The 20,724-nt window shown below is 48.4% G+C and overlaps 6 protein-coding genes across 6 annotated transcripts; 1 reads left to right on the top strand and 5 right to left on the bottom strand.

Moving 5' to 3' along the window:
• Positions 1-1,589: 1,589 nt before the first annotated feature.
• GGS25DRAFT_391098 (acyltransferase) lies at positions 1,590-3,561 on the bottom strand. The gene has a single exon (XM_049258347.1). It carries the CDS (start codon positions 3,321-3,323, stop codon positions 1,737-1,739), a length of 1,587 nt encoding a protein of 528 aa, XP_049115119.1. The 5' UTR covers positions 3,324-3,561; the 3' UTR covers positions 1,590-1,736.
• A 1,551-nt stretch (positions 3,562-5,112) lies between these two features.
• On the bottom strand, positions 5,113-8,393 carry GGS25DRAFT_501344 (alpha/beta-hydrolase). The gene is made up of 4 exons (XM_049261918.1): positions 7,617-8,393; positions 7,136-7,558; positions 5,898-7,075; positions 5,113-5,827 (listed from the first exon to the last, which is right to left on the bottom strand). Exons 1-4 carry the CDS (start codon positions 7,734-7,736, stop codon positions 5,401-5,403), a joined length of 2,148 nt encoding a protein of 715 aa, XP_049115118.1. The 5' UTR covers positions 7,737-8,393; the 3' UTR covers positions 5,113-5,400.
• Positions 8,394-8,600: 207 nt separating this feature from the next.
• GGS25DRAFT_533533 (Zn-dependent exopeptidase) lies at positions 8,601-10,970 on the bottom strand (the record flags this gene model as incomplete). Its single annotated transcript, XM_049265682.1, has 5 exons — positions 8,601-10,056; positions 10,126-10,296; positions 10,378-10,614; positions 10,687-10,779; positions 10,872-10,970. The coding sequence occupies 5 exons, from the start codon at positions 10,968-10,970 to the stop codon at positions 9,133-9,135; spliced, it is 1,524 nt and encodes a 507-aa protein (XP_049115117.1). The 3' UTR covers positions 8,601-9,132.
• Positions 10,971-11,961: 991 nt separating this feature from the next.
• On the bottom strand, positions 11,962-14,084 carry GGS25DRAFT_501337 (delta-aminolevulinic acid dehydratase). Its single transcript, XM_049261917.1, has 2 exons — positions 13,282-14,084; positions 11,962-13,185 (listed from the first exon to the last, which is right to left on the bottom strand). The coding sequence occupies exons 1-2, from the start codon at positions 13,525-13,527 to the stop codon at positions 12,277-12,279; spliced, it is 1,155 nt and encodes a 384-aa protein (XP_049115116.1). The 5' UTR covers positions 13,528-14,084; the 3' UTR covers positions 11,962-12,276.
• A 251-nt stretch (positions 14,085-14,335) lies between these two features.
• Positions 14,336-16,510, bottom strand: GGS25DRAFT_501335 (MFS general substrate transporter). Its single transcript, XM_049261916.1, has 3 exons — positions 15,964-16,510; positions 15,601-15,905; positions 14,336-15,521 (listed from the first exon to the last, which is right to left on the bottom strand). Exons 1-3 carry the CDS (start codon positions 16,175-16,177, stop codon positions 14,655-14,657), a joined length of 1,386 nt encoding a protein of 461 aa, XP_049115115.1. The 5' UTR covers positions 16,178-16,510; the 3' UTR covers positions 14,336-14,654.
• Positions 16,511-17,493: 983 nt separating this feature from the next.
• On the top strand, positions 17,494-17,952 carry GGS25DRAFT_524118 (uncharacterized protein; the record flags this gene model as incomplete). The annotated part of the gene is made up of 1 exon (XM_049264543.1): positions 17,494-17,952. One exon carries the CDS (start codon positions 17,494-17,496, stop codon positions 17,950-17,952), a length of 459 nt encoding a protein of 152 aa, XP_049115114.1.
• Positions 17,953-20,724: the final 2,772 nt, after the last annotated feature.

The following is a 20,724-nucleotide window of genomic DNA, read 5'->3' as shown; positions in this document are numbered from 1 at the left end:
TACATAGCAAGACATGGAGGCTTCCTATGGCTTCAAGGTGCCAACATCTCGACAGACCTACTTAGGCGTGTTCCTGCTGCTGCTGCTGCTGCTGCTTCTTCTTCTTTCCACGATACCCACACCCACCCACCCACTCTTCCCCTCCATCCCAACATCTCATTCAGCTACTAACTACCTATGTAGGATGGCGATTTCGTCTCCCTCCTTATGTATATACCCCCCCCCCCCCCAATACCCAACGCACGGAACCACAACCACCCCGCCCCATCCTAAGGCTTTAAATCGCTAGATACCTACCTTACTTACACTGGATCAGCGGCTCAGTTATCGAGAGCAAATATGGGAATGCCACATGCGCCCGGTCTAGGCAGATGTTTAGCTAATAGTTAAAGTGCATAGGTAGGTACTGGGTAGCTTGGACTGAACACTTACGATATCCAACATCATAGGTATAAGCGTGAGATCGGGGGATTAGACCCTCAATTAGATAGATAATACCTACCTAGATATATTCTAGGAATCGTTTCTACTGAAATGCGACGGTAACTAATATGTAGTAGCAACTTACGCATGGATAGGAAGCGTCGGGGGGTATGTATGAAGTTCCAGACCACTCTAGGTATGTACATACATACGTATTCCCTTTACCCCTTTCTTTCCCCTTCAATATATCTATCCTTCCAAGAAACCTCCATACAAAACAATCAACCCATCTCCTCCATCCAATTTAAACACAATCGATAGCCTGCCTAGTACCTGTCAACCCCGTAACTTCAATGACCAGATACCAGTAGGTAAATAATCGATGTGGAGTCGACTCTGCGGCGTAGGCAAAGGCGCAGCAACAACATGGCACAGCAGCGTCGCTCATTTACAAGACTCTATCCCTACCTGCCTAAGGTATTGTACCTTACCCAGATACCTATCTACCTATCATAGTACAGTAAACCTTGGCCATAACGATATGGAAAAAACACCACTCTTAATTCGTTATAGAGAGGTATCGTTATGTAGAGATGGACCCACTGTCATGGTCCGTGTACTTCCGTTGTACCTTTACTGCCATTTTATTAGAAAAGGTACTTACCTAATATTGTTCTTTTAAATTCCTTTCATATTTAAAAGATATTATGCAGTAAGCCAATTTTTCGGCGATTAGATATCGTGGCGGTGATTAGATTTACCTGAAAAAAGGACAGTCCAATTGGCTACCAAACGCAAAATTCCACTTATTCCACCAAAAATTTATCAAAATAAACGGTTTTTTACACATGGTCCATAACGATCTTGGTGGTGGCGGTCAAAAAATTAACGATATATCGCTAAGGTTAAAATATCGTTATTTCCCATACAAAATTGCAATGTTCCCAAAATTATATCGTTATACAAAAATATCGTTGTCTACCGAATCGTTATGGCCAAGGTTTACTGTACACACATAGCATCTAGGTCCAGATCGATCTCATCAACGATCATCTTGGCAAAAGCTTAACCGTACTACCAACCACAGGTATGTAGGTATGTAGTCTATTTGAATCTGAACCTATGGCGATATTCCCATCTATCTACATACACGCGTACGCTGTGACCTGTAAACCCTACCTAGGTACCTTTACCTATACAAAAAAGAACCGAACCGGCAACATTGTTACTGTTAAAGTCGCTACTACTAGGTATTCCAACGGCAAAAAATCATCCATCCAATTATGCAATCATTACACCGCACCCTACCGCATTTAATCTTGTATAGATAACTTCCCTTCAAGCCACTTCGTGAACCGCACAACCGGCGCGTCGACAGCACGCCAAAAGATGTCGGCGGCCCAGATGACGAGCGGGATGTTGATGACGCTCGCGAGTATGAAGCCCCAGGTATACCGGTTGCCTTCGGTGCCTGTCCAGTCCAAGACTCGCTTCTCGACGAGGAACCCGACGGTGTGCAGTACGGGGCCGTGCATCAGATACAAGGCGTAGCTGATGCGCCCAAAGTACTGCACCGGCGCCGAGTTGAAGGCGCGCTGCCAGGATATCGAGCGTGCCGTGCAGAACACGAAGATGATGGAGCCGATCATCTGGTAGTATCGGTACTTATCCGAGAACCACTCTGGGATCAGCGTTCCGAGGTAGTCCCAGCCAGGGACGCCGGCGGGCCCGGCGTCCGGCTCGGACATTAAGTAGAGGGCGGGGATTGTGAGAAGAGTCCATAAGAAATTGCATGGACTGCGCCTCTCAGGGGTAGTAGATGGTGTACTGTCAAGAGGTAGCAGCGTCGCAGGCGGAGGGGATGGCTGCTGGGAAGGGCTTGGTTCGTGGGCACCTCGAATGAGGTCTAATTCAGCAATCGCCATGCCCCAGAGAAACAAGACCATCTCCCATCGATCACTACGGAGAACGAACCACATGATGCAGGCAAGACAAAAGAATCGCACGCCAGTCCGCAAGTTGGCAGTGCCAATCATTACCAGGAAGAGCATCATAGAGCATCTAAATTCAACCGGTATCGTCCAGAGATGGACATCGTAACCTGTGGCGCCGCCGAATTTCTCCCAACCCCAGACGTGGACGAAGTCATACATCTCCCGCACCCAATGACGCAGCTGTTTTTGTGTAGTTTCTTCCAGAACCGGATGGTGTTCTATTACGTTGTGGACGTATTTCCGATCGTTGACAAAGTCCCTGGTCATCTCATAGATGCCAAAACGGAGCAATATCAACACACCGAACGTCGAGATCATGGGCGGGAGGTATAAACGGAAAAATCGACGAAAGACGAAAGAGGTCATGGTATTTGAAAGACCGTCGAGGGAGCGACTTCGAGCTTGTTTTAATGGCTTTAAGGAGAGAGCGTAGCCTGATATAATAAAGAAGACGCAGACCATGGAAGGTCCGCTGTAGAGCAGCCTGATGAAGGGGAGCCGCCATATCTCATAGTTGGCGTTGTCGTGGCCCCAACCTTCTGCTACCTTGAAGGCCGTGTAAAAATAATGGCAAAAGAAGACAAATAGGGCGGCTAGACCTCTCATTCCGTCGAGGTATGCGGTTGGGTGAAGCTTTTCTGTTCGGAAACGCTCACGAGCGCACCGATGCTGTATGAAACTAGGGAGCAGGAACATGCCTATCCTGAGTAAACTTGAGCTCCATGATGATAGTCGGAAGCCGTTGCAATAGGTTTTCGCTGTGGCTGCCCATTGTATGTGTGAGAAGCGACCGTCAAGTTCTGCCCGAGCACTCTCGCTTTCCACGTCCGAAAGAGATCTGTCGTCAATGAGAGATAGCTTCTCCTCATAGGAGAGCGAGCCCCTCGACACCGCGAAACCATTCATTATCCAGTAATAATTGTCCAGCAATATGGTGAAAGAAAGGAAAATGGGTTGTATGGAGGTACTACTTACGACCAACAAGTCGTAATTTCAACTGGTAACCAAAGCCCCTGAGCGTATGGCAGACGACGGAAACGTGACAAGGTGTAATCAGTTCGTCGAATGATTGCCGATTATCCATTTGAAGTTTGGGTGGCCGCGGACCGTTGGCTACGAAGATCATACTGCACACCCTGTCTCCCAAGTATGTCGATCGTCGAGGGGGCTATATCTGGGATATGTACATGATTCCCTCCAGTATCATTTCTCTCTGCTAAAGTAGATGTCTAAGCTGGCTACGGGCATCCGAAACATATTCCCCCGTAATGTCACTTGACGAAGGTAAAGGAAGAGAGACGCAGCAAGTTCATCAGGCAAAAGAACAGCCACTGACGCTAGCTAGCGAACTATGGGAGAGTCCGTTAAGTAACAAAGTTAGACATGATTCTAATAGCGATGTCGAGTAGGCATATGGTATGGTCTGGTCTTGTCCCGGTCACAGGCCAGCTAAGACGTCCGCGTACAGTGTTACATCTTCATCATATTGAGAAGGCTGTGTTCAGCTACATTGTAGCAGGATATGTGGAACACAACAGAACGCAATGTTGACACTTGGAGTGATAGAGATCTGTCGTGACTTGCGTGTGTAAGTGTGTCCACATACATACATGTATTGTACTTAGCTAGATGAGTATTGCATGTATGTATGTACCCAACTGGTACATAACAGTGTTCGGTGATCCCCAGCTAATAAAGGACTTGCAAGACATGCTGATGGTCCTTGAGCTGATGGTCTTTTGTGGTTTTGATGGTCCGAAGAATGGTGGTTGTATACGGTGGTTGTAGAACTACCTAGCACTACTAGTAGTATGTCCGGTACTTTGTGCATTTTGTGGGCTACATAGTCATAAAAAATGACACAATGGTTAAGTGATAGACAAACAACGCGCGTATTATGGAAATTCGACATCTGAGGTTTGATTGAGAGCCACTCTCCCCATTATTATCATCTTGGGTCATGAGATATGCCCTGAGTGTTGGTGGAGAGTTCCGTCCATATTCCATAAAAATGCATGAATGCAGGGGAAAAAGGCAAAGAGACAGGGAGTAAAAAGCTTGATTGATTCTAACCTTTGGGACTTGTCATGTTAAATTTCCGAGAGGCGTGCTGAACGTGCTGAACGTGCTGAACGTGGGGGCACCTAGGCACTCACCTAAGTTCCCAGGTGATTTTAAGGTTCGTTTACAGCATGCAGATGCTAGTAAATAGGGTTGGTTTCGGCAAGATTAGGGGCATCCCCTGAGTGCCTCCCTTCAGCACTACCTATGCAGGTATGTATTGTATTGTACAAGTACATACCTATACCTACATATCAGAACCTTTTATACTGATCGTCCCCGACTAAACACTTATGCATTTTAATGTTCTTTCATAGGCAGACATGCTTCATAGGCTCCTTGAAATCTGGATAATGAAGTCTCCCAGAATATAAAAGATCAGCAAACTAAGCCATTAGACTCGAACATGAAAATGTTTTGAATGGAATGCCAACCGGTTGTTGAAACGGTCAATGTCTGTGATGGAGAACTGACGTCAGGTACCTAGATAGTACCTGGCATGAAACGGAAGCTAAAGAAAGGGAAAAGGAAAGTTTAAATGGATCTCGCCTCACCTTAGGTAAATATTGATTACTACTAACCTTAGGTACTTCGTATACAGTTCTGTCACAAGTCTAAAAAAAAAAACAAAAAACTAAACTCCTCCCCCCTAAAAAAAACCACGTACCTGTCATCTCAAGAAGAATATCGTTGATGTATTGAACCCCTTAAGAGAATGCTACGCATGAGTTCCTCTCTATTGTCCGTATAGGCTCTTATGTAACACATTGTACATGTCTAATTCCACGAGAGATCACACAACATTAAACACCATTTCGCTTCATCAAACGATCATGTCTAATTAGGTATATTAGGTATTACAGGATTAGACCAGACTTATCCGTAGATATCTATCTCTTCCCATTTTAAACTGTCTACCTTGTTAATAAGGACTCGAAGCCTTACTAATACCACTATAGTAATTGATCCATTTGAAGATCTCAGTATGCCAGACGAGGCTGTTCTCTTGGCTTAGAACCCAATGGTTCTCGTCCGGAAAGTTGAGTAGCTTACTGGGTACGCCCTTCGATTGGAGGAGATTGAACAGAAGGATACCTTCACTAACGGGCAGCCTGTAGTCCTTGGAATTGTGAACCACGAAGTGCGGCGTGGCCCAGTTGTCCACATACAATAGCGGGTTCCAATCGTAATACGGCGATCCGGGTACGAATCCGCTCTGGTTGAATGGCCCGTTGAAATCGTGGTTCATGAACCAGAGCTCTTCGCTTGCGTATTGGTTGAGCGTCGACGTGCTACCGTCGTGTGTTACGAGCGCCTTGAATCGCCTTCCAAGCTCGTGCCCTTGCATCCTGAAGGGAAATACCCGTTAGCACCCACACAGTCGTACCTAGAGCTTTACAGAAAGTCAAAAAGGCTTACCAGTTCGTCATATATCCTCCGAAAGATGCGCCAGCTTCGATACCATTCTCCGTGTCGACATACTTGAGATTCTCGTTGACGTAGTCCCAAACGTGAACCAAGTCCCAGTACGGGTAGGATCCCCAACGTCCCTGGATGGCGTCTGTCAGGTTCTGGCCCCAACCTGAACTTGCTGTTGGGTTTGGTGCAATAACGACGTAACCCTGGTCTGCCCAAACTTTGAAATTCCATCGAGTCGACCAGGTATTGTAGTGGGCACCTTGTGGACCACCGTGGGTGATAAAGGCCAATGGGTAAGTCTTGTTTTCGTCGAACCCTTCTGGATATATAATCCAGGCCTGCTGCTCGATTTCGGATGTGTTGGATGAATAGTAGAACTCGGAGACGTCCTCCGGGCCGAGGCCGGCCAAAGCAGGGTCAACCAAGTTAGCCTGGAAGTACGTCTTGGAAACCTCGCCCTCCGATGTGATGGTATATATATCTCGGCTACTCCAAATCTTGGCATCTGACACCAGAATCGAATTATCGGGCAAGACATAGAATCCCGCAGGCACACCCTCGTTCGTGATATTCTTCGGTACATAGGAGTCACCGGCGCTTAGAGGAATGGGGAAGATTCGTTGCCGGCCTAAATCGGGAGCTACGACGAAGATGGTTTCCGAGTCCTTGGACCACGCCAAGCTATCCGGCGACCTGTCCCAGTCGTGCGCGAGGGCTGTCACATTGAAGTCTTGGGCATCCGCATTGGCTACGTACAGTATGTTGCGGTCCGACTCGTAATTGATCCCATTCATCTGGAAATAAGCAATCTGCTTTCCCGAGGGGGAAAACCTCGGGCTCGTGGCCGCACCCTGAGCTTCGGCATACTTGGTGCTACCTCTGGCATTGATGGGGACAGCGTCCTTGGCCGTGCCGGTGAACGGTACCTGATAGATTACGTTGGTCGTGTAGTTGGCGAGAGGCAGTGAAGTATCCTTGGTCAGAAAAACGACATTATTACCGTCAGGTGAGATGTCGTAGTCGCTCTCGTCACTTTGATCGTATGGACTCTCAGCACAGGTAACATTGCAGATGCCACTGACGTAGTTGGTGAGCTCCCCGGAAAACGAATAGCCACCGTCATCTCCTTTTAGCACACCTCCAAAAACAGCATTCTTTTCCTGGCTGAGCCATGTATCCTGATAGCAGTGGTTAGTCTCAATTTGTCAGTGGCTATTTTGATCAATCAATTTACTAACCCAATGCCGAACATAGGCTGATGTGTAGATCCTCGCGGAACTGGCGGGTGTGCTCGCAGAAGCCTCATTGTATGCGGTGCCATTTGGGTATGCCTTTGTATACACCAGGAAATGAATATCGCCTGAGCAAGTTTGCGCTGCCTTGAGACCCGAATAAGGTGCAGGTAAGGAGGCAATTAATTTGGCATCCTCCAGGGCATTGGCGTCTGCGGAGTATAAACTTATACCTCCATCTCCTTCTTCGTTGGTACCATTGACATAAATGATGCTGGAAGGTGTAGGCCCGACGAAGACGACTTCAGAAATGTCAGAACCGGCATGCCAGAGGGAGATGTCGCCGGTCTTCAGGTCGAGCTTGTTCCAGTGCGACGACCTTTTCTGAGTCTCAAAGGTGTAATTGGAGACTCTGTAGATGGCGAATTCCTACGTAATAGGTTAGCCTCCCGCGCGGAATGTGTGCTGTGAAACATGAAATACGGACACCACTGGGGTTCGGTGCGGCGGCGCCGTAGCGATTGGCAGCTAGCATGAGCTCGGGAGTGATGCCGAGGACGGTAGGCACAGCAGCCAAGGCCACTACTGCCTGTGTTTGAACCCTCATCTTCACGGTTGGCGCGACAAAACTATGTTAACCTTTTCTCTACGCCGACCTATGTGTTGGACCTAGGAAGGTTAGGTGGGTAGGTGAAGTTTAGACAATAGCAAGGTCTACCCGAAGAAAGAAAGGCTCAAGGCAGTGAAGGCAGCCATATAATTAATACCTTTGTTGGAGCCGGGGACAAAGAAGCTAGGCGGGGTATAACAGGTAAAATATCAACAGCTGTATGTATGTATGATGCTTGCATGTAGATACTGTAGATTACATTGGTATCTTGGAAGGATTGCGCCATGCCGTAATTTCCATCGACCAAGACCTGGGCCGAAGCTCAGCACTAACTAAAGGTCATCAGGATGAAAGAGGCAGGTGGGATCTTGGCATCCTCGTGTCGATTCGTCCCGGCTGGGTTGGAGATTGTCACCGGAGCTGGCATGGATGAGGTCTGATAGGCAAAAGAAGAAATCTGGGAACTTGCTGCCTACAAGGTAGGTAGCTTACCTAGGTAGCTTAGGTATGTAGCTTGCTTACATGCTACCGGGTAGAATTATGATGCTGACGCTGGAATATTATGCCGAATATCATGCCTATAAAGAACCTCGGAACTACAGTGGGAGATATCGTACTGAACCGAACCGAACCAAAAAAAAAAAAAAAAAACAGCTTGTTGACTCCAATTTGAACTCCACACTTTCCTCCGCACTTATGCGAGATAAAGCTGGGTTACCACCGTAACACCGTTACCACTGTTATGTAACTTATGTACAATACATGTAGGCTGTCGGAATAGGATATGATTGGCGTCAGCCCGCGTGCTCCAATGCAAGGGGCCGTTGTCATTGCATTATTCGTGCTGAATCGCGTGCTTCTCGACCCGAGTCGACCGCCCTTTCGGGATCGTTGTAGGTTAGTTAACTGTTAGGTAAATATTTAGAAGGATGCGGGATGGAAATCAAGGTCATGTCATGATGATTGAACGCTTTTTTTTTTCTTTTTTCCTTGTTTGAGTTTGCGTTTTCTATATCAATGGGGAATTGTTTAAGCTCGAATCGGATCTAGACTGCCATAATGCCATATCAGGTACGAGCCGTTGTACGAGAACTAAAGCTTCCAGTATCTACGGACCTTGCATGAGTGTATTTATGATGATGCCATTGGCTTGATAAGAATTTTTCTATATACAATCTAGTTATACTAAATACATAACGCTATAAAACTCCATCCACTCGCTAGCGACGGGTAGATAGGCTGGTTTCTCGGTAGTAATCACAGTAAGTCAAGCCGTCCGTCATATCCATTTTCATCAACTATCTAGGTCCTACCCACTACGTAGGTACAGTACCTACCTACCTACTGGCAGGTTGTAGGTAGGCAGATCATTATACACAATAGATACTATCAATCAGTACGCCTTCTTCCCCCGCCTGCTCTTCTTCTTCATCAAGGGGCCGTACTTCTTCTTAGACAAGCTTGGCGACAGCCTCCTCCCCAGCGTGGCCGTGGCGTTGCGCGTCGGGAACCCCTCCCAACTTGTGCCCCAGGTCGCCACCGCGTGCGCGATCGCCCGGCCCGTGGTCTGGAACGCCTCGAGGTTGAGGTTCGTCACGTTGTCCTTGGGGGTGTGGTAGTTGGGGTCGTAGAGCTCGCCGGCGACGCCGCCGAAGAGCGCCACCTCCTCCTCCGTCTTGATGCCGTCGGCGCCGGTGTCGAGCCCGCCGCAGGGCACGCCGGCCTCGAGGAAGGGGCCGTAGTCGCTGCGGCCGTCGAACTCGGAGCTCACGAACGGCAGCTTCTCGCTCTCCCCGTACCACGCCTCGAACAGCGCCTCCGCCTCGGCGGACCCCGCGGGCCCGGAGAGGTTGAACGCGCTGCCGTCGCCGTCGTAGATCCCCAGCACGTAGTTGGGCGACGCGATCATGTCGAAGTTGAGGTACAGCCGGATCTTCTCCAGCGCGCTGGCGGGCGCCGTCGCGACGTAGTGCTCGGCGCCGAGCAGGCCCTCCTCCTCGGCGGTCCACCACGCGAAGCGCACCTGGTTCGCGATGGCGCCGCCGACGGCGGCGGCGGCGAGCTGCCGCGCGACGGTGAGGATGCCGCACGTGCCGCTGCCGTTGTCGTTGATCCCCGGCCCCGAGTCGACGGAGTCGCTGTGCGCGCCGAGGAAGAGCACGTTGGAGGCGTCGCCGGTGCGGGACGAGGCGATCACGTTGTGGCTCGTGGCGTTCGCGATGTACTGCCAGAACTCCCCGGCGGAGGAGAGGGTGCTGTTGGAGAGCTCCGAGACGAGGCGGAGGCCGTCGGCGCGGGAGATGCCGCCTACGGGGATCTGGAGATGTGGTTAGTCTGGGTAGGTAGGTAGGTAGGTGTGTTGGGAAGTAAAGCAGGGGCTATTTACCAAGTCGTTCACTCCGCCCAGTGTCCCGGTCGCTGGCCCGATCTCCGCGTTGTTGTAGATGATGGCACCGACGGCGCCCTTCTCCCCCGCGAGCGTGAGCTTCTGGACGAATGTGCAGTCGCCGCGCGCGATGAGGGCGACGGCTCCGCTTAGAGTCGCTGGGTGGTCGGCCTAGTTGTAAGTAGCATCGTTAGTCTCTGGAGTAACTTGTTTTGTTTACTTAGTAGGTAGGTGAAAAAAAGAAATACATACAGCATCACAACCAAGATTCGCCACATTAACCACCGGCGTATCAGTCCACGTCCCGTTATTCGCGAACGAGAAAGTGCCCGCCTCGAGGGTCTCGCCGTTGACGGTCAGCGAGGCGTTGGACCCGACCGTGACCTCGGTCGAGAACTCCTGCAGCTCGACGTTGTAGTAGTCGCCGAGGGAGGTCAGCTGCTCGACGATGTAGGACACGGTGTTGGCGTGGCCTTCTGAGCCGTGGACCTGTGGGGGGGTTTTGTTAGTTTTACTGGCTAAGTACTTGTATGGGGGAAAAGTGAGAGAGATGGGACGTACTCGGTTTCTCCCCGGGGTCGCGTACGCGATGTCTTCCAGGTCTTGCGCGCAGCCTAGCAGGTCGTCGATGACGATGGAATCGATAAATGCTTTCTGTGAATTTTTTTTATCCCTAGTCAGCGGGGTATCTTCCTAACGTATTTCTCTCCCAACTCGAATCAATTGGTTCCTTGATTTCTACTTACATCGTCGACTTTGACGTTGCGCTTCAGCGGCTTCGCGCTACCGGTCAAGACCAATGCGCTCGCGGCCGTGAGGGCGACGGCGGAGCTGGGTACCTTCATGATTCTAAGCGAGTGGATAGAATTATTGAGGGAAGTAAGGTGGCAGTGGGCAAATCGGTCAACATCTAAACCTCAAGACAACGGAGGGGAGCTAGACATCTGGGCATATATATATATATATATATATACCCAAGCAATATGGATACCCTTAATATTCCTATCTACATACCACCTAACTATAGCTATATTTATCTAGCTGCGTATTCGCACACCATAGCTCTAGACCCGACTACCCTACCTTACCTACCTTAGGCATGTGGTTGGTTGTGTGACCCGTGTCGTCAGTTCACGATGATCGCACCGCAACCGAACGTTTCCCCTTCCAAGACTCAGAATACGGCCTCGAACCCAGCCAGCCAAGACATACCATCGGTATAGACTACCTTCCTCAAGCAGAACGGCCAAGCGTTTTTTGGATGGGGGGTAGTTATATGTGGGGTGAGTCGTTCCGGGGCTTTCTAGCAGGCTTCTCCAACTCATCTACATAAGTTGTCTAAGCATTTACATACCTGTGTATAAGACCCCCTTCTGATGGGGACAGTTGCCTTATGTACAATACATACATGCCTGAACAGCAGTACGAACTTCGGTATCTAATTAACTATGTGCAGGCAGGTAGGTCGCAGTGAACGGGATGTCAAGGCCGCTTCGCCTACTACCTACAACGTGGGGCTTGCGCGTCAAGGCCCATGATGGGCACGGCATGGCACGGCATGGCATGGTAACTATCAGTTACGACGATTTACGAAGAGTTACGACGGCAGATCAACAAGAAATTTTCGGAAGACAAGAACTGCCTACTACTATGTAGGTAGGTATGTAAATAGAAGTGCTTTAATGGGGTAGGACTCCGTAATCTCGTTTATCAACATGCCAAGTCGTCCAAGATAACATCAAGGTAAGGGTCGATGGTGTAAGTTGGGCATAAAATCACCGATTTGGCTGGGCATTTTATGTGTATCCCAAGACTCTTATTTGACTATCTAAGACACGCTTTCATACTCCCCATTGGGAATCATACGGTTATTCATAAAATATATTGTTCTAGTACTAGTAGTATGGATTTAATTAATCTGCAAGGCATTGTCATGCCTCTCTACGAGTTAATTGGATATAGAAACCTAAGATAACGACTTTATTTATGCAACCGATAAATGGTATCGACGTCAAAAGCAAAATGCTGTCAAATATTCGTGATGTCGTCTTCAATGGCATGCCAGATAGCCTATCTCTTTAAACGCCAGTAACTCCACCAACCTATGCTATAACGCTCCCACCATTTCTTTTAGTTCTTCGGAGAGGGCAACTAGTTGTCTAACCAGTCTAGGAATTCCGGTGTGAAATAGCTGATGATAATCGTGGCACCAGCTCTGAGGATTCCCTCGGTGACTTCAAAGGCCATCGTTTTGAGGTCGAATACACCAGCCTTTGCGGCAGCGTATACCATCGCATATTCTCCACTTACATGGTATGCAGCAACGGGGAGGTCTTTGCCTAGCTCCTTCGCATCGCTAATGATGTCGAGATACTGGGCAGCTGGCTTCACCATAATGATATCAGCTCCTTCGCCAATATCTCTGACTATGGCTCGTCGTGCAAGCCCGCGTCCTCCGGGTGGGAGTTGATAGCACCTTCGGTCGCCAAATGAAGGCGCCGAACCAGCAGCATCCCTAAAGGGGCCGTAAAGGCAGCCGGAGAACTTGGCAGCATATGACATTAACAAAGTCTTATGCGCAATTCCCTCCTCGATCAACTTCAACTTGATAGCTCGAATACGGCCATCGTTCATGTCAGATGGCGCAACACAATGGGCACCAGCTCGGGCATAGGCGATGGCGACATCAGAGATGCGATCAACCGATAGCTGATTGTTCAAGGTAGCGTCGTCTCTGAGGATACCACAGTGACCATGCGACGTGTATTCACAGAGGCAAACATCCACAACAATGAACAACTGAGGGAACCTCTGTCGCAACAAACGGATCGCTTGAATGACTGGACCTTTCGGGTCATCGGCAGCAGTGCCCAGGGCATCCTTGCAGCCGGGCTTGAGGGGAACTCCAAAGAGAATGACTGATCGCAGACCCTTTCGTACTAAGGGTTCGAGGAATGGGACCAACTTGTTAACACCTCGGCGGTGTTGGCCGGGTAAGGAGGGAATTAAAGTCTCGTCATTTTCGATATCGGATATAAAGAGAGGGTAGATCAACATTGACTGCGTCACAATTGTTAGTTAATGGTGTTTGCGTTGAGGGCTATTTTGGGGGGAAAGGAAACAGAAAGGAAACAGAAAGGAAACATATAAACTAACCTTGGTCAATTGTCGCTCGGCTTGCCAGGATCGAGCAAGGGGATGGTGGTAACCACCGTGGAGCTGACTAGAGATATCGCCAGCGATGCTTACACTAGTAGCTGCCGTACTTGCGTAAGACATGGCTCGGGAGATGTGGGAAGCTCGGTCATCCATGGTAGAAGCAGAAGAAGTAGTGGCTCGAGGCTGACGTGGGGTATTTCCGTCGCGAATGGTTAAATCTTGGACAAGACTGGAGAAAGACATTTTGATTTTGGTTGATTTTGGTAACGGTAGACGAATAGAATAAGCAGTGTAGGAAAGAGGGTAAAACGTTAATAGACGTTGTCAATTTGGATATCGAGTTTCGCAACAAGTGGTGAATTCGCTCAAAAGAGTTCGTTTTTGACTGACGACAAAGGTTTTGCAACAGGGGAAGTCAGTGAAGTTGGTCGAGATGGAAACAACCCCACCAACTTGTTAATGAGTAGGAGAGGTTGGCAAGATGAGTGGAATAGTAAGAGAGTAAGAGAGTAAGAGTAGGAGAGTAAGGCAATACAGTAAGAGGAAAAGGGAAAGAAAAAGTTGAGATGGAAAAAAGATCAAGGTTACTAAAGTTTAGATAAGTACATAGCCTTGGAGGTATCTGTGTTTTGCGACAGCGGAGAATACACGGCCTTTTAGTACAAATGTTTCCGTACTCAACTTGTATTGTATGTACTTTAGGTAATTACCGTAGGTATTGTATATAATTGTATGAACATTGCCCCTCGGACCCCGTCTGAACTCCACCACCGAAACACTTTTTAGCAGCAGAAAGTGACTTCTAGCCCTTCTAGCCCATTAACTAACACCTACATATATGTACATAAATATTCTCGGTAAGTTGCTGAACGCCGAATTTTGCCGGTGCTCCACACACCAATTGACCAATCAAAGTAATATAATTTGAAAAGTGCTTGCATCTAATGCACGTGTAAGGCTGTGTAACGGCAAATATATCCCCATTGGTATTCTTGGAACTTTTATGCCAGATAATAAGCTACTTTCGATTGGATTCCAGTGATTCCAGTGATTCCAGTGATTCCGGTGATATTATGTAAAGTTTGATACTCTAACCTAGGTACTACAGTACTACAGTACTACATGTACTACCTAGTACTAGTAATATCTTATCAATAAGCACATATACATGGTGTATCAGGCTCTTTGTAAATACCTACCGGTCCTACCCTAACCTAGATACCGACTATTCTTGCTTTTTATTTCCTTTCCTTTTCTTGTCAAACATCAACCCTGCACAAAATAACGCCCTATTGCCCTACAAGGTGCTTTGCATATGAAAAAGGTTGTACCCGTTTAATATATTTCGTCTGTCAAGACATTGGCCAACTTCACAAAATGCCCATTCGTCTCCAGAGGAAGCTCGCGCCCCCTAGCAAAGCTGTCACACCGGTAAATATGATGAGGCTGCCATAACCACTCCCATAGCCGTATGCTGCAGTGTCTCCTTTCCATGATAGGGTTTGTACCAGAGTGCCACTCAACGGACCCGAGATCACATTACCAATACCTCGACCCGCAGCAAGCCACCCAAACACCGCGCTAGGGTCGATGTAGCCCTGTCCTGATGCTTCTGCCTTTCGAACCACATCGGTCATGATGCCAGGCCATGCAGAACTATAACTTCCAGCAAACAAGCCGTACATAACACAGAAGAAGTATAATAGTGGGAGAGATGGCGACAACCCCCATATAACCAAAGCCCCGACTGTTGCGCCGATCGTTGATAGCAGTATACAGGTGGTGACATGTAATCGGTCAATGAACCAGCCCATAGCCACGCACCCAAACACAGAAGCGACATTGACCAGAAGAACGGTGGTGGCTGAACTGTATGATGCGGCGCCAAAGGCGCTGCGAGCATAAGCCGGAAGATAAATCCCTGGCAAGAAGAACCCTGTGGCTTCCACGACGTTTGCGAGTTGGTACAGCCAAAATGTGGACATCGCAAACATCTTTAGGTTGAAGGGTTTGATGTGGCTCGAGGCCGAGTAAGGTAAGCGTGGCTTGATGTAAAAGGCTAGGGGAGCCGTTAAGACAAACAATACCCCGGCCCACAGTCGGAGCGTCGTCCTGAACCCGAAAGAGTGCAGAAGCCATTCTAAGAAGAGAGGTAGCACTACTCCGGCGATACCCGTTCCGGACCACATGATGCCGTAGGCTAAGCCTTTACGCTGCACAAACCACTCATCCATATACTAGTCACATTATATTTGTTAGCACATTTGCATTGTTATCATATCTTTGACTTTGACTTTGTAGAGTATCTACACTTACCACGATACAGGGGCAGTAGGCGATACCACCACCAACAGCATAAAAGATACCTTGGGTAGCGATAAGATGTGGGACAGTCGTGGAAAACGAACTCAAGGCAAGCGAGAGGCACATGATAAATAGCCCGAGTAGAGACGTCCATCGAGCCCATTTGCCAAAGAGACGACATAGACCCATGATAATTGGTGCCGTTAGGTACATGATACCCATGGAACAAGTTCCAATCACGGCCACGTTGGGCGACCCTGCAAAGGGTTCATTGGTAGTATAATAGTCTTGAAAGACTCCAAAGGCAAATGGGAAGCCTGCGAAGCAATCAGCAGCCAGCTCCAAAGAAAGGGAGTTAAGTTATAACATAATTACCCCAGACCAACGCTTCGATTGCCCAGCAAGCGGCTAAGAAAAGCCATGCGTCTTTGCCGCCGTCGACAGGGGGCAAGGAGAATTCCTGTCTATCTCCGTCGGGTGGTGGGCTTCCTTGCTCAGAGTCCCGGCCATTATCTGCTGAAGTCGTGGGGATTCCGATCCTTGGCGTCGGATGGACGATGGACTCCAACTCTATATCACGGCTTGCCATATAGAAGTCTTTAACACGAATCGAGGTTGCTACCTAGGTAAAGGGATGATTTTACCAGTAAAAAGGGTAATTTCGGCAAGGAAAAGATAACAATCACAAGTCGAACAATATTTGATCTTGGTTCAAGTTTATCATTTTATCATTTTGTTGGACCTCCGGTGAAGGAGGGTACCGAGTGGAGCGTCGTCAGATTCTTACCGACTTTTAGCTTCCACTAGCCCCGTATGCGGTAACAATTCATCCTAGCGGCGCGCCCTTCCGGACGACGATGCCGGTATTTTTACAAAGGGAGGTTCATTTTTATTGGTAACATTGAAGACTCCCCAAGATGCCAAGTGGACTCCATCTCACCTACACACGCAGTATTTAGTTATATACCCACACATTTTCCGATCTATAATATCGGAATCTCGACGCTTAGGTAAATGATTCATTTTTTTCGTCTAAAGTCCCCGCGCCTGAATCTCCACCGGGTCTTTGATTCCTTTGCCCATGGGGTAACATCAATTACATAGAAGTAACTACAATACGCTAACCTACATATGTAGGCTGCTCGAAGGAGCTAACTCTCTTCTCCGTCTCTCGAATATTCTAGCATGATATTTAGTACTGTCGTCCACCCTAAAATGCAACGGGTTTCTACTCATATTGGTGCGGTAACACTTCCCGACGCTATCGACAGAGGTATCCCAACATGAAGCTCGCAAGCTGACGAGGTTGTGGAAGCCGGACTCTTCGCGCTCGAGCCAGCCACTGAGAATTGTAACAGCATGAGGCGCGCGTGCCCGATGCTCATCCTCGATAAAAGGCAGTCCAACGCTACAATTTATAGCAACGCGCCGGCGAGGGTGGGATAGGTAGTAGGGCTGCTAGCGATAAGCACGAAAAGATGCACTGCCAGAACCTATGTACCTCCCCTTTCCTTGGTAATGGAAACTTTACTATGCAAGCCTATGCAGTGCATTAGGAACGGGCCCCCGGGCCGACCCGTATATGCTTCAGGATCGCCTTCCAGGTGCCTGGTGCACTGGTGGGCTTGTAGATAACACCTACCTCCATATATACCATATGTGTGGGGCGTGTTTACCAGCCGCTGAATTCCAGTTATTTTTAAGCCCGGCAATCATTTCTCACGAAAAACACCCTGAGATGTTTTGATCACTAGATATATACGATTTTTCGGTTAGATTCAGGCTGCCATAAAGTACAACCTTCAACCTTCAAACCTCTTGCTCTTCATAAGCTACACCTACCTCTTTCTGTTACCACGAATTGCTACATTTCAATACATTAGTCATTCTAAACCAACGGACATAATGGCTTCTGCTGACAGCAGTCTCCCTTCAACCCCCCGTCTATCGAAAGGTCAACTCAAGCAACAAGTATACTCCGAGCTAGGCCTCCCTCTCCACGCAATGCTCCAGGAGGTGGCCGAGGCCGCGCCCCTCGACCAAGTATCCAACTCCCCCGGCTCCGTCCGCTGGCACATCTGCCACCGCGGCCAGATCCACAAGGAAACCAACACGCTCAAGCACACGCTCCTCTTTCTCATCTACCAGACTACGCGCCACGGCCCGCAGAACGGGTTTCGCCTTTGTTGTGTGCATGAGGGGTACTCCGTTGGCGGAGAAGGGGAAGGGGAGGGGGAAGGGGAGGATGATATAGATATCTTGGAGAAGCCGATCCCGCAGGGGCATATGGAGTTGGCGATACTGGGGAGCCCGAGGAATCCGGATAGTGATTCGGATGCTGGGTCTACGTATACTAGCTGCTGAGCTACTGCTGTCTGGCAAAGCTTGCCGAAGAGAAGGATGGTCTCGACGATTTGAGAAGCGATGCACGAGCTATGTATATCGATTAGTGTGCTTGCGCTAAACTTTCTAAATCGAGCGATGGTATAGCTACGTAGGAAGGGGGTCGGATACTGGCTGTCTGGGATACGGTATCCCTGGGGGACTGACTAACCTATCTACCTCCTACCTACCTAATGTAATCCTGTATAAGGTTCCCTCTGTCTGCGAAACTGTCCCAAGCCTGTAACTACCTACTCTAACCCATAGAAAAAAAAAAGCTGCTCCTGGCAGCCCTTACTTGGTTCCTTGTCTTGGTGGCTACCTACTTAAATGCCTTGTATGCCTTCGGTACCTATTGCATATGCAGTGCTGCCGTGGGTTTCCTGCCCCTCGGGCTAATTTTGCGGCTCTATGTGGTTCGGGATAGCAAGAGAAAAAAAGGGGGGTGAGAGAGAAGTTGACGGCAAAGAATTGCGTGTCTTTAATAGGTACCTACCTACCTACACATCCATCCCGCCAGATTTCCAACGTCTCTTCGCGGAAGTATTTGCACATACCTTTGTACCTACTTAGGTGCTTACCTACATTTCTTCGTCTTCTTTCGGTTCAGACGACGGTGATAACCTAAGGTTAGTACCTATGCACTTTGCTTTGCTTTGCTTTGCTTTCGTAGAAGCGTAGAGGTTGACGGTTTAACTTACATACTTGATAGAAACCTGCCTGCCTAGGTACATAGGTAAGGGGTAAGGGGTAAGGGTAAAAGGGTAAAGGGCATTATTGTATTAGCAGCACAACAGCAGGTATTCGCTTTTCGTCACGGGCACGAAGCATGTACATATCAGCGTTTCGTATATGTATTAGTATGTGCCTAGGTATGTAATGTAATATGCATGTATTTAACTACCTAGTACCTATGTAGGTCCCTATGTTTTTTCTAGGAGCTACTAACCTAGGTATCTACGAAGTAAAGCGGCAAGGTATCGCTTGTCTCGGCCGCCTTGCAACAACCTGTTGGAAAGATAAGGGTGTTCCGTGATCACGGGTGGTAATTATGTACCAAAGGTCAGAATAATGATTGTTATTGTAGTTGCTAAGTTAATGGAAAGGATTGATTGAAGATCCTTTCCCAATTGAAGTAGTTACAAATGAGCACAGAACCCCCCAAGAGCCACCACGTACGTACATACATACCTACCCAAGTATATCTCGATGGCGTTGCTGGTTGAAGAAGGGGGGAATCGTAACAGGCCTTCCGCCATTTTGGCGGTTGTTGTGATGTCGAATAATAGTTGGGATTGAGGATTTGGTGTTCTTAATCTAGATGTTACTTTATTTGACTATAAGAAAGTTGAAGAAGGAAAGGAAAGGTACTATAATACATCAGGATGTACCTTCCTTTATAACTATAGTATCCACCATGACAGTTGTGTTGGAATTGATTTGGTACTTATCCCAGTGTCGTATTTTTTTATTGTTGTTTTTCGTTATGGTGTTGTTGTTGGTAAGAAGGTTTATCGTTTCGGATTTTTACCTGTCGTGTTTATATTTTGAATTTTCGTGGCCTCGTTTAACCTTATGGTGGGCTCTTTCAATACGGATAGGCTTATTGCCTGTATTTTGTCGTATTCAACCTCGGCTTCGTGAAGTCGAGGGAAGCAGTATTTTTAAAATTTTCCTTTTGCTATACCTATGGTGTCTCTCTGACATCAAAACAGGCGCTTGTTCAAAGCGGCATGGCGCTCATAACCTGTTGCAGCTTCTGCTGCAGCCAAGAAGGAGAGGAAAGGAAGAATGCTTGCTTGATTCCTGACTACAGTGGCGGAGGAGTACCAACATGTGGCCATATGGCTTATATGGCTCTAGTGGAGCCTATGGTGCCTGAGGCGCCTGCAACATATTCCTACCTAGTCGGCGACGACACGGCACGGTTTATACGTTAGGGTGGGCTGGTAGTACGGGCGGGAGACGTATTCTATCTGTCTACCTACTCAGCCGAGCCGGGGCCTGTGAAGAAGCGAGTCTGGGGGTAGATTCACCCGTGGTGCTGGGTTGGATCGAGGTATGCAGGTACTATGTAGGTAAAAGTTTGGTTGGTATGCTGCGATGGCAACAAGGCGGAGCGCAGAAAAAAAAAGGGGGGTTGAAAAATAAAGAAGCTTGTAGGTAGCCAGTTTATGTAATGGTGGAGAACTTGTGTGTGTGATTGTTCTGTGAAAAACCTAACACCCCAGTTGCAGAGATCTTGAAATCAGGCTCGCAGACCCGCTTGTCGGATGGTGGCCCCCTAGGGCTAGGTACCATGACAGCTGTGCTTGCTTTTGAGGTCGTCGCCTGGTGGTGGATGGGTAGGTTATGAGCTTATGCTGAGTACTAGGTGCCTAAGTAGACCTGAACTGGTTCCCGGTGGAAAGGGAAACCCGCTCCTGTTGTCTGTGGGGGTTTTCCTTCTTGCGGCGGCTATCGGATGCCTTGGATAGGCATGTATGTATAGGCGGCACGGCGGTGGTGTTGCTGCCCTCCCAGGTTAGTATTCTGGCTCTGTGTGTGTGTGTGTGGTTCGGGGGAAAAGGGGGGAGCGCTGATGGCGAAGAATGCGTGTCTTTACACTACCACCCCTCTCTCGAAACAGGTATGCACGTACCCTTCCTCCTCTTCTGGCCCAGACGTCGATAAGCTAAGGGATGAGGTCCTCCGAGAAACACGGTCCTTAGTGGCGTAATCTGTGCCTTGCCAGTTAGTTGATTATGAGGTTAT

This window comes from Hypoxylon fragiforme (genome assembly GCF_022984875.1).
Source record: "Hypoxylon fragiforme strain CBS 206.31 chromosome Unknown GGS25scaffold_7, whole genome shotgun sequence".
In the NCBI taxonomy this organism is placed as follows: Eukaryota; Fungi; Ascomycota; class Sordariomycetes; order Xylariales; family Hypoxylaceae; genus Hypoxylon; species Hypoxylon fragiforme.
The sequence above is the reverse complement of the archived record's forward strand: the minus strand, read 5'-3'. Positions and strand labels throughout refer to the sequence as shown.

Excerpts from the sequence above, each read along its gene's own strand:
- GGS25DRAFT_391098 (XM_049258347.1), bottom strand. The coding sequence starts at position 3,323 with ATGAATGGTTTCGCGGTGTCGAGGGGCTCGCTCTCCTATGAGGAGAAG.
- GGS25DRAFT_501337 (XM_049261917.1), bottom strand. The coding sequence starts at position 13,527 with ATGTCTTTCTCCAGTCTTGTCCAAGATTTAACCATTCGCGACGGAAAT. Across the intron at positions 13,186-13,281 it reads CCGAGCGACAATTGACCAAG|TCAATGTTGATCTACCCTCT; the intron begins GTTAGTTTATAT and ends ATTGTGACGCAG.
- GGS25DRAFT_501335 (XM_049261916.1), bottom strand. The coding sequence starts at position 16,177 with ATGGCAAGCCGTGATATAGAGTTGGAGTCCATCGTCCATCCGACGCCA. Across the intron at positions 15,906-15,963 it reads AATCGAAGCGTTGGTCTGGG|GCTTCCCATTTGCCTTTGGA; the intron begins GTAATTATGTTA and ends ATTGCTTCGCAG. Across the intron at positions 15,522-15,600 it reads CCTACTGCCCCTGTATCGTG|TATATGGATGAGTGGTTTGT; the intron begins GTAAGTGTAGAT and ends TAATGTGACTAG.
- GGS25DRAFT_501344 (XM_049261918.1), bottom strand. The coding sequence starts at position 7,736 with ATGAGGGTTCAAACACAGGCAGTAGTGGCCTTGGCTGCTGTGCCTACC. Across the intron at positions 7,559-7,616 it reads CCGCACCGAACCCCAGTGGT|GAATTCGCCATCTACAGAGT; the intron begins GTCCGTATTTCA and ends CCTATTACGTAG. Across the intron at positions 5,828-5,897 it reads GGAGGATATATGACGAACTG|GATGCAAGGGCACGAGCTTG; the intron begins GTAAGCCTTTTT and ends ATTTCCCTTCAG.